We start from the raw sequence: 12,815 nt of genomic DNA, 5'->3' as shown, positions 1-12,815 counted from the left end.
TACTGCAAAAAAAAAAATATATATATATATATATATATATATATATTTATTGAGTTAATGAACATGCATAAATATATAAATTGTAAATTCTTTGTATGAAGTTAGTTTTCAGTTTTAAAAGATAGCATTATGATATCCTGAAATACTATATAAATATGTATTTTTTAATGTGGGTTTTTTTGTTTCTTTAGGATTTACAGGGTCATCATCAAATTTCCACCAAATTTCCAGTTTCGACTTTATGTCTACAAATACCTTATCAGAAGACTCAGTAGTAGTTGTTGGAAAAGGTATTTCAAAGTTATTTAGCTTTTAATTGAATATGTTCTTCACATATGCAAAGCATATCAATAAAGAATAGAGAAGAGTGTGATTCAGGTGTTGAATAGAACTTTCTTTTTAAAAAATTGTTAAATTGAAAGAATTAAAAGTGAATACGTAACATGACATTTCTATCCTCTAATGAAACAACAGTAAATTCATGTCAGTAATTTTCAGAGTTGTATTATGTGACAGGTGGAGTTTAGGTACTTCTAAGACGCTTTTAGGATAGCTTAGACCATTTTACCACAGTTTAAATTCAAATAGTAGTCCTTATTGATCGACTTTGTCATCAATATAAATTAATATAATTGTATTGTCTCCCATGCAAAGACTAGACAAATCTTAATTAATATCTCTTATATATTTTAGGGGAGTTAGGAAACCTTTGAACAACATATTTGCAAATATCCTTTAAAACTAGTGTTTTTTTCCCCCAACTTTATTGAGGTATAATTGACAAATAAAATTGTAAGAGATTTAAGGTGTACAGTGTGATGATTTGATATGCATATACATTGTGAAAGGATTTCCCCATCAAGTTCATTAACACAACCCAGCTAGATTCCTTTTTAATTTTTTAATTAAATTTTAATTTTTTAATTAAATTAAAATTAATTTAAGTTAAAATTTAATTTAAATTTCAATTTAATTTTAGTTTAATTTTAATTTCAATTCTAGTTGAAAAACTAGAATATGATGATAGACATTGAGGGTGTACATCTTATTTTTGGTAAATAGAATGAAATGCTCAGAAAGCTTTCCTAACTTCTTTGCTTGATAGAGTCTTATTAAGTTAATTTAAGACCCTCCTCAGGGCTTCCCTGGTGGCACAGTGGTTAAGAATACACCTGTCAACACAGGGGACACGGGTTCAAGCCCTGGTCCGGGAAGATCCCACATGCTGCAGAGCAACTAAGCCCATGCGCCACAACTACTGAGCCCGTGTGCCACAACAACTGAAGTCTGCATGCCTAGAGCCCATGCTCCGCAGCAAAAGAAGCCACCGCAATGAGAAGCCCACACACTGCAACGAAGAGTAGCCCCCGCTCGGGCTTCCCTGGTGGCGCAGTGGTTGAGAATCTGCCTTCTAATGCAGGGGACACGGGTTCAAGCCCTGGTCTGGGAGGATCCCACATGCTGCAGAGCAACTAGGCCCGTGAGCCACAACTACTGAGCCTGTGCGTCTGGAGCCTGTGCTCCGCAACAAGAGAGGCCGCAATAGTGAGAGGCCCACAAACCACAATGAAGAGTGGCCCCCGCTTGCCACAACTAGAGAAAGCCCTCGCACAGAAACGAAGACCCAACACAGCAAAAATAAATAAAATAAATTAATAAACTCCTACTCCCAACATCTTCTTTAAAAAAAAAAAAGAGTAGCCCCCGCTCACTGCAACTAGAGAAAGCCCACACGCAGCAACAGACCCAACGCAGACAAAATAAATAAATTAAATAAATAAATTTTAAAAAGAAATATATAATAAAAAATAAAAGTCCCTCCTCAGATTGGCTCCAACTTACTCTTGTAAACTTATTTTCTGTTTTTCCTCTATTTGCCTTGTGCCCAACCAAACTTATTCACTCCACATACATGCTTTCTACTTGTTCAGCTCTGCTTATGAGCATCCCATCTCATAGGACGTCCTCCCCTCCTTCCTCACTTGTCTATCCAAATTCTTTGTGTCTTCTAATCCCAGCTCAAATCCTTGCTCTTTGAAACCATCTTAAACCCCCAGCTCACCCAACCGTTCTTTCTTGTGAACTCAGAACTGACAATACAGTGTTCTCATTTGATATTATGAAATGTCTTGTGGTACCTCATATTATCATCCTGTTAGAGTGTTTTTATATTTTGTGATTATTTAACATGTTTTTCTTATTAACTATATCGTATACTTCCTGAAGACAAGAGCCTTGTCTTAAAACTTTGCTGTCCAGAGTAACATCACATAAATACTTAATGACAGTTTGATGGTTGGTTGTTTTCAGGGGTATTTGGAAGTCCAGTCCCAGCACCAGCAACCTGCAGCCAATCAGTGGTATCTTCTGTGGAAAATGGAGATACGTTTTCAGTTAAAAGTACTGAACCACCATCAGGGATTTATGGAAGAGCAGTCCAGCAGGGTATTCCATCATGTGTTGATGTTGAGAATGAAAAAGATGTAAGGTTATTTACTAATTATTAGAATAAATTCAATGATGCATCATTGTTTTGTGTATATCAGATTTGGGGTAGTGAAAGTGTTTTGATTAATTTTTTTTAAAGAAAATCTCAGTGTAATTGAAATTCCTGAACTTTAATCATTTAAATGATAGATTATTCTCCTTTCCCACCAAATATGCTGTCATTCTGGTGTAAAGTATCTAGTGTACTTTATACTCTACATGTACTTTAGATACATATATGTATGTGTATGTATATATTCAACAATTTCCTAGGATATCCTCAGGGAGTAACAAACTAGTATCTTCAGGCACAAATTTAGTTGGAGATTAGCACTAGGTAATTCTATTCAGTTTTAGAATTACTGAAATAAGGACTAAGAAGTGTATAGTTTATTTTGTATAGCTTACAGTTGTGTAAGATGAAGATAGTTATTTTAAATGTCAAACTCCCTAAATGGTTTCAGATATTTCAACTTTTTCCTGCAGATTAAAGTTTCTATTTCAAAATCTACTTATGACAAGATGAGACAAAAGAGAAAAGAGGAAAAAGAACTTTTTGACATTAAAGATTGTGAGAAGAATCCTTGGGAACGAATGAAACATACAGGAACTGAGAAAATGGCATCTGAAAGTAAGTGGAATTTAACATTTGCTGTGGTTTTATTTAACTCGTAATGTTCTAAAACTAATGTACTATAGTTTAACTGAGGTTGATATATGGCTAATAGTGGAATAGGTTGAACTACAACACTGAAATTTGAAAGACCCAGTTCTAACTATTGTAATAAATATTGTTTCTTATAAGCTAATTGATTTTCTCCCTTCTAGACTTAAATATTTTGGGGGATGAGGTGGGAATATGAAAAAAATGAAAGTTCTCCTTTAGAAAACATTGCCTTCAGCCCTCCATTGAAAAAAAGAGGCCAGTTTAAAAAGGTCACCATCTTTAGTGTTTTCAGATTCAGATTCAGGTAAGATATGTTTAAATATAGGGAGTAATGTCACAAATGCTTATTTAAGTTGAAGAGACCACATGTGGTTCAATGCATTTTGTGATGGAAAAAACACTAAACCAGTAGGAGTCAGTAGACAGACCTGGCTTCTTTAGTATTAGTTCTGCCTTTTAATTAGCTTTGTGACCTGAAAACAGGCCTCTATTTTCTGGCCATGTAAAACATCTAAACTATCTGAAAGGTCCAGATTATCTCAAAGATCTCGTCTTTGTTCCCTGCAAATATTCTTGTTTCACTGAGGGTAGTATTCCATTTTATAGCTAAGGTAACTGAGATTGTGAAGCTGGTTTATTAGATCATGATAAAAAAATCATTGCATTTATCATTTATTCAGCCAGTCATTGAATACTTAATAGGTTCTATACCTGGTCAAGATTAAGCTCCATGTTTCCTGTGCTATTTTAAAAAATATTGAATAGGTCTTAGGTATAGCAGCAACTAGGAAAATCGGAAATTGAAATGAAAAATTGTGTGAACTATAATAAACATTAAAAATTACTGCTTATTATTTTTGTTATTTTTTTTTCCTAAGGAATAAACTGTATGAACTATAACAAAGATTCTTAAATTGATGTTGGGTCTGAAGTCTAGGTGTGAACAAAAAACCCAAGAAGTATAGAAAACGTAAATTTATAAATGTGATCTTAGACAACATACTTAACCTCTCCCAAAGATAAATATAAAAGAGAATTGAAGTAGATGAATGTTTGCAATTCTTCCTAGCTTGTATTTCTTTTAATAATGCAGGAAGTGTAGAAAACGTTTTAAAAATTCTGTATCCTCAAAGTTAGTAATTATTGAGAGTATGCCTGATGAGAGGTGTTGGCCTGTAAAATTACTGGTTAAACACGGCCCTGAGTACCAGTTAAATCTAGGCATTTGTGACATTTAAGCCTATTTTCAGCATTCTTAAATAGTTTCACTAATTATTACTGTCATAGAATCTAGGGGGAGAAAAACCCACAAAACTTCTTACCTAAGTCAGTAGTTAACAGTAGGAATAGAAGTACAAACAGTAGCAAATAATACAAAGAGTAGCAAATTGTAAATTGTTTCATATTCATTCTTGCTAGAGACATCAACTAATTTTGTGATTTTTCTCGCCTATAATATAGGCTTTGCAGATTTTATTTCTAAGCAGTATAAGGAGAGTGCTTCCTTGAAATCATGCTTATATTTTGAACAGAAGAATATGCTTACAAGATAACTACAAACAGTGAGAGTAACCTTTTAGAGACTTGCCACAACACTTTTATTGTATTTTATAAAAGTAGCAGGCTTCAGGAGGGGAACAAAAAACCCTTAGTTTGGGCAGCACTGCTTTAGATTGATACTCTGTACACCTCCTTTTCCAGAGTAGTATTTGTTTTGGTTTTTTTCACTTTTTTCAGGTAAAAACAGTAGAAACAGTGGTATAACCGCAAGGTTGATAACTTGGTGTTTATCTGCATCTCTTCCTAATGAATTATTCTCTCATGAGAATGGAGGTGGAGTAGATATAGAGAGGGAATCCTTAAAACTTTAGCAACAGTTTCTTCACCTATAATGTAGGAATAATAGTAACCATCACATAGGGTTGTTGAATGAATCAAATGGTATAATGTAAGTGAAGCACTTAGCACAATGCAGGCAAGATGTCAATAAATGACGGTTAGTAGTGCTATTTTGTATTTGCTGTTCTTTCTGGATTGTAAAATTCCAAAGTTGAGTTTTTGGGTTTTTTTTTTTAATACATGTCAGTCTTACATATGAAACCTAATGAGGGTGCATCTGAATCATCAAAAAAAGTTAATGATGTCTATTTATCATATTCATTAATTGTCATATAATTTTCTTCATATGTGATTTACTCTAACAAAAACTGGTACAAATTTATCACTACAGTAATCCAGAATACCATATTCATCTTTTTGCATGTCTCTTCTCATCGGGTATGTGATAAAGTTTGGAAAGCAGGGATTCTGTCTTAGACCTTTTGTATAAAATCTAGGGTGATAGTGGACCTAGATGAAAATCCTGCCTTTGCCACTCATTAGCATTGAGACCTTGAATACATTTCTTAGCCTCTGTAAAACTCAGTTATTTTCTCGGTTGCAAATTAGAGATAATGAGAATATCCATCACCTTTGTTGAGAGAATTAAATGTAGTAAAGTTTGTAAAGTCTTTATCACAACATCTAACACAAAGTATTTAATAAGTGTTAACTAACATCATTAATATCTTGTTTCCTTTGGATTTTAATTGCAGCTGAATATGTAATTAATATACAGCATCAAGTGTAATTTCTTATATTTGTGTATCTCATGTGTTTCATCTAACATTTTCTTAAGAACAGCATGGTTGATAAATACTTTTTATTATAGTCATTTTCTAGTGCTTAATATTACCTTTTTAAAATTATCTCTTAACATGAAAAAATAACTAACCTTTATCCATTTACAAAAACCATTACACATTCTATTTTACCTTTTTGGTCTATTCCGTTCTAACACCTTCACTGCATGTGTCTTACATTATGCAGTGCCCTCAAGGTATTACCCTGAGCACTCAGATGATTTGTTTTCCCCAATATCTAGGGCAATGCCTTACATCTGGAAAATGGAAAGTAAATGTTTGATTATGGAAGAAACATCGACCACGTTACTACACATGGTCTTAGGATTTTTAGTATACCATTAATTCAGTAACAATAGCAAAAATTGGTAATTTATATACAGTTGTCACAAAGCTTCATTTCTGTTATCGGTTGTACAGTAAAACAGGTATATATCCACATGTTTTTACAAAATGGGATCATGTGCTTCTTACTGACTTTTAGCTCTTAAAGCTAGACTTTGTTATATGACTCATGACTGCAAAACCACTTATATACTTACAGTAAACGTAATTTAATAATTTTGTATATAAAAAGTATAGTTTTAAATAGCTTTGGTATCCAGGTATTACAGTTTTGTTGGAGACTAAACTAATAGTTACTAGTTTCTATAAGAAATATTCATAGAGTCTATGGTCAGAATATTATTTGTACCCCTTTGTATCAGAGTTATTTGATGCTTTATTTAGTATGTTTCTTTGTTTTAGATGAAGCATCTCCTGGAGCCATTCCACAGTATAAAGAAAGGATGCCTTCTGTCACTCATAGTCCAGAAATAATGGATTCATCAGAACTACGGCCATTTTCCAAACCAGAAGTAGCACTGACAGAAGCTCTGAGGCTTTTAGCTGATGAGGACTGGTGAGTTCACCATCCTTAACTTAAAACTAAGCTGAGTTCCAAAAGTTTTCTGAAAATTATTTTTAGAAACCTTGAAACATTTCCTATTAAAATAGTCTTAGGAATGATATTTTACTTCTTAGGCAGTCTGAATTTTTTCCAACTTATTAATGTAGCTGAACTCTGGTCCTAATAGCACTATATTACCTGTTATATTATAACTTACATACCATAAGGACATAGTTAGCTTTATTATGGATTATGCAAACCTTTTGGTATTAAGTATAAATCTCATCATTTCTCCAAGTGTTTCTCTGTGAAATATATCCTATAAAAATCCTGAAAATACTTATCTGTTCCTACCACAGCTACAGCAGCCACCCAGCCAATAACTCAAGGGGAAAAAAAAGACAGTGGCATTCCACTTGCTTCAGCTGGAACATCTCTTGGCTCCCCTTGTCCCATTTCCTCCCCTATTCCTTCAATCTCTCTCTGCATCTGCCTCCTATACCTCATCATCAGTTTTGCTTCTTTTCTAGATTCATATTCATCAACATAAAAATGTGCTATAATATTTCCTGTTTTTAAAACTCCTTCCTAAACTGCGCATCTTCTTCACATTTTCACATTCCTTTTCTCCCCCCTTTTTAGCAAAAGTCCTCAAAAAGGCTAATTCATTGTGTCTGCTTTTTCACCTCATGTTCTCTACTCAACCTTCTTTGATTGGCTTTCAACCCCACCCACTGTGACCGCCACTTCACTAAAACTGCAGAAGTGGCCATTAGCTAAACACTGGTCACTTATTAGTCCTCATCATACTTAGCCTCTCAGCATCATTTGACACAGTTGACACTCCCTTCTTCATATACTTTTTTTCATTTCACCCTGGAAAAATTTGAGACTCTTGGTTCTTTTCCTGCTTCAGTACTTAATGTTTGATTTCAAAATTGACGAGTGCTCCAGAATTTAATCCACTGGTGGTCTCTGCTTTCCCTATAAAGAGCCAGATAGTAAAATATTTTAGGCTTTTCAGGCCACTTGTCTCTATTGCAGCTACTCAACTTTGCTGTTATAGTGCAAAATCAGCCTTAGACAGTATGAAAACGAATGGGCACGGTTGTGTTTCAGTGAACTTTACTTATAAAAATTTTACTTATAGAAGTAAACTCTGATGGGGCTAGATTTGGTCTGTGAGCCATAGTTTGCCAACCCCTTTCTTAAATGATCTCATTCAATTCGATAGCTTTAAATTCTGTCTGTACTCTGATTTCTCATAAATGCTTATCTGAATCCCTGGTATCTTTTGAGCTCTGGACTTGTAATCAAACTGCCTCCTTGACTTCCACTTGGATGCCAATAGACATCTTAAATTTAACATGGCCAAAATAGAACTCTTGAAATTCCACTTTCTGCCAAGATAGATTAACAGGCATTAGATTTGCCTTCACATCAGAAAGAACTAAAGAAATAATACAAAATATATGAAACAATGGTTTTCAGAGTATTGTTAACCAGGCAGTGAAAGACAGTGATCCCTGAGAAACAAACAAGGTGAGCCCTTGCTAACTTCCTACACAGCTTAGGGAGGGGAAAACCATGTAGATACCAGCAGAGATAGAGATGGAGCTGGGAGTTTGGGGAGGCCAAGATAGCTAGAGCTTGCAGGGCAGAATGCCAGAGGAGGATACAGTTCCTTAAAGAACTCGTAAGATCCTTCAGAGGATTATTCTCAAATATTCAGCTGAGTATTTGGTCAAGGCATGCTTGTGAACCAGAACAAGGACCACTCATAGAAGTTACAAAGAATGTTCCCTGGGATGTATACAAGGCCAAGAATACTTTCTCTCCCCACCGGCAGAGTGGAAAACCTTATAATTCACATGGCATTGGGTAGAATACTCAGAAGAGTTTTGCTTCATCTATGGAATGAATAAGCCCTATGCTAAAGACTAGTTTTGTTTCTCCAAACAAAGCATAAAAGCAAGGCCTGAAAGGATCAGACTTTCCAAGTAACTTAACTATATCTCATAATGAAGCCCAAAAATATTTATAGGAATACAAAAATATCTAAGATAAAAATTCACAATGCGTGGCATCCAATAAAAAATTACCAGGCATGCAAAGAAGCAGGAAAATACAACCCATAATGAAAAGGAAAAAAAGAAAACAGTTGAAACTAATCCAAAAATGATATAGATGATAGAATTAGTAGACAAAGACATTATAACTATAGTTATAATCCTAATCCATGTGTTAAAGAAACTAGAAGAAAGACATGAACAGAGGATTGATGAGCTGTAGGACAACTTGCAAAATCCCTTTTGTTATATAATGTAACGTGATTGAGAGAAGTGATATCCCATCATATTCACCCTCAAGGGGAGAGTATTATTCAGGGCATGTACACCTGGGACAGGAATCAAGGTGCCATCTTAGAATTCTATCACATCACGAATAAAGAGGGCCATTTTATATTGATAAGGGAGTTAATTCATCAAGAAGACATGGCAATCCTGAACCATATTCTATTATATAATATAATATTATATAAATTATATTACCATATAATGGAGCTTCAAAATACATTAAGCAAAAACTGGTAGAACTGCAAAGAAATAAACAAATCCACAGTTATAGTTGGAACTCAAACAATCCTCTCATTAATTGATAAAACTAGTAGAAATAAAATTAGTAAGGCTATAGAAGACTTTCCACTTGACCTGATTGACATTTATAGAACACTCTACCTAAAACAACAGAATTCACATTCTTTTCAAGTCTGCAAGGAACAGTTACCAAGAAAGACCATATTCTGGAACATAAAACAAGTAATTTAAAAGGTTTCAGATTATACAAATTTTGTTCTCTGACCACAGTGGAATTAAATTAGAAGTTAGGAACACATACCTGTAAAATCTCTAAATATTTGGAAACTAAGTAACATACTTATAAATCACCCATGGCTGTAATAAGAAATCATAAGGGAAATTAGAAAGTATTTTGAATTTAATAAAATTAAGAATGAAACATTATATCAGTGACCTCAGCTTTCATCTTAAACTGAAACAGAAGAGCAAATGAAGCCCAAAATAAGCAAAAAAAAAAAGAAAATAATAAACAACATGATGGAAATCAATGAAATAGAAAACAAACAATAGAAGATATAAATGAAAGCAAAAGTGGGCTCTTGGAGAAAATAAATAAAATTGATAAACCTCTAGTCAGACTGATGAAGAAAAAAGAGAAGAAACAGATTACTACATCAGGAATGAGAGAAGGAACATCACTACTGTTCATACAGCTATTAAATAATAAAGGAATATAATAAACAGCTTTATGCCCATAAATTCGACAACTTAGTGAAATGCACAGAATCTACCAAAACTCACTCAAAAAGAAGTAGATAATCTATATAACCCAATATCTATTGAGGAAATTGAATTTGAGTTTCTTTCCCACAAAGAAAACTCCATGCTTGGATGGTTTCACTAGTGAATTATACCAAACATTTAGGAAAGAAATTCTATACAGACTTCTAGAACATTGAAGAGGCTGGTATACTTCCCATCTCATTCTTTGAAACCAGTATACCCTGATGTCAAAGCCATGCAGATGCATGTTTCACATGAACTTGAAAAGAATCTGCATTCTGAAGTTGTTTGTAGTGTTCTATAAAGGTTAAGAAGATCAGGTTGATTGGTAGTGGTTGACAGTGTTAAGTTTTCTGTATCCTTACTGACTTCCTGTTTATTTGTTTCATCAGTTACTGGACTTTTGCAATCTCCAACTATAGTTTAAGATTTGTATATTCCTTCTTAAATTAAGTTGAGTTTTTGTCGGTTTCTTTTTAGCACTTAAATTTTGTTCAGTGGTTTGCATATTTCTGAGCTAAAGTCTTTTATCATTGTTATCTTTGTTCTCCTGCGTGTAATTTGCCCTTTTTTCTATGGCTGCTTTTAAGAATATTCCCTTCAACACTCTTCTTAGTAATTTGATAATGATGTTCCATTTTGTGTTTATTTTATGGTTATCCTGTTTAGGATTTGTTCTTGGATCTGAGAATTTATAGATTTGATCAAAAAATTTCAGCCACTATTTCTTAATTTCTTTTTCTGCTTTCCTCTCTCTTGACTCCACTTTCTGTTTTTTACTTTGTGTACAGAATCTGGTTGTTTGTGTATCTGAACAGTAACTGTAACAGTTTTATGACTTATCAAAAAATGAAAATCTTGAACCAGACAGCTATTAAATAGGTTTACTCTTGCCACCTTGGAATCTTAGGTCTTTTCTCCCTATTTTCCATAACTTATTCAGGGGATTTAAATGCTTAGAAAAATAACCACCATCAATATTACCAACTAAGGAAACTCAGCTTACATTTTCCAAACATGTAAGATGGAAACCATCAAGTTTAAAATGTTATATCCCAATCCCACTTGAATCTACCATCTTGTTGTTAGTATTCACCTACCCTTCATCTGGCTCATTAGGTAAGATAATGAAAAAGAAATACAAGTTACAGAAACATCTATTGATGGTTTTCTGCACTTGGATTATATACTCACCAACAAAGTAATACGTAGTTACTTAATCTCCTTCCATTTTTGTTTTACTGATTCCCTCACATTTTATTTGCCATTCCTTTCCCTTCTGTTTTCCAAAAAGAATATGACATTCTTACTGGTGGAGAAATGTTCCTTTTTATTTACAAAGCATGAACTTAGTTTGACTGTCAATAGTGGTTTTGGCTCTTAAAAGATGTTCTGGATCATGAAAGAGAACTATAAGAGTGAACAAAACTTTCCGTATCTTTTTATTTGAGCTTCCTACATGATAAGGAAAAATACCCAGGGTCTCCTTGTTGACAGTATTCCGTACACACAAAAGAAGAAATCTGAGATCCTGTTCCAGTTGAGCCCCATTTAATGCATGATTTTGTTGTTTCTTTCTTTTTCCCACAGGGAGAAGAAAATTGAGGGACTGAACTTTATTAGATGCTTAGCTGCTTTTCATTCTGAAATACTGAACACAAAGTTGCATGAAACAAATTTTGCAGTACTTCAAGAGGTAATCCTATTTTTCAGCTGAGTTAAGGATTGTTTGAATAACAAAGTATAAATATGCCACATTTGTTTGACCTTAAAAAAGAAAAGCTGTACTAAATGAAATGAGTAGGCTTATATGTAAAGTAACTCATGCCTTACTTTGCCACATTTGGAAAAATTTATAAAATGTTGATATTTTTAGGAAATAATACAATACATATTTAAAGCACGTTACTTTAATAGTAAATTTGGTTTCAAAGTCATTATTACTGATTTTCTTTCAGAATTTCAGCAAAATGTACATTTTGGAAATTTTTCTTTTTAACATCTTTATTGGAGTATAATTGCTTTACAATGGTGTGCTAGTTTCTGCTTTATAACAAAGTGAATCAGTTATACATATACACATAAGTTCCCATATCTCTTCCCTCTTGCGTCTCCCTCCCTCCCACCCTTCCTATCCCACCCCTCTAGGTAGTCACAAAGCACTAAGCTGACCTCCCTCTGCTATGCGGCTGCTTCCCACTAGCTATCTATTTTACGTTTGATAGTGTATATATGTCCATGCCACTCTCTCACTTTGTCACAGCTTACCCTTCCCCCTCCCCATATCCTCAAGTCCATTCTCTAGTAGGCCTGTGTCTTTATTCCCATCTTACCCCTCGGTTCTTCATGACATTTTTGTTTTTTTCTCTTAGATTCCATATATATGTGTGTTTGTCTCTCTCTTTCTGACTTACTTCACTCTGTATGACAGACTCTAGGTCCATCCACCTCACTACAAATAATTCAATTTTGTTTCTTTTTATGGCTGAGTAATATTCCATTGTATATATGTGCCACATCTTCTTTATCCATTCATCCGATGATGGACACTTAGGTTGCTTCCATCTCCTGGCTATTGTAAATAGAGCTGCAGTGAACATTTTGGTACATGACTCTTTTTGAATTATGGTTTCCTCAGGGTATATGCCCAGTCGTGGGATTGCTGGGTCATATGGTAGTTCTATTTGTAGTTTTTTAAGGAACCTCCATACTGTTCTCCATAGTGGCTG

At 34.0% G+C, this 12,815-nt stretch overlaps 1 protein-coding gene across 1 annotated transcript in view; it reads left to right on the top strand.

Moving 5' to 3' along the window:
* TOGARAM1 (TOG array regulator of axonemal microtubules 1) overlaps window positions 1–12,815 on the top strand; it is an 87,541-nt gene that overhangs the window by 48,197 nt on the left and 26,529 nt on the right. Inside the window, exons 9-13 of the mRNA XM_007467371.1 lie at window positions 192–290; window positions 2,311–2,483; window positions 2,974–3,118; window positions 6,583–6,736; window positions 11,677–11,782. Coding sequence (XP_007467433.1) covers window positions 192–290; window positions 2,311–2,483; window positions 2,974–3,118; window positions 6,583–6,736; window positions 11,677–11,782 — 677 coding nt within the window. The remainder of the gene's footprint in view (window positions 1–191; window positions 291–2,310; window positions 2,484–2,973; window positions 3,119–6,582; window positions 6,737–11,676; window positions 11,783–12,815) is intronic.

The sequence above is a fragment of the Lipotes vexillifer genome, unplaced genomic scaffold (genome assembly GCF_000442215.2).
Source record: "Lipotes vexillifer unplaced genomic scaffold, Lipotes_vexillifer_v1.1 scaffold190, whole genome shotgun sequence".
Lineage (NCBI taxonomy): Eukaryota > Metazoa > Chordata > Mammalia > Artiodactyla > Lipotidae > Lipotes > Lipotes vexillifer.
The sequence above is the reverse complement of the archived record's forward strand: the minus strand, read 5'-3'. Positions and strand labels throughout refer to the sequence as shown.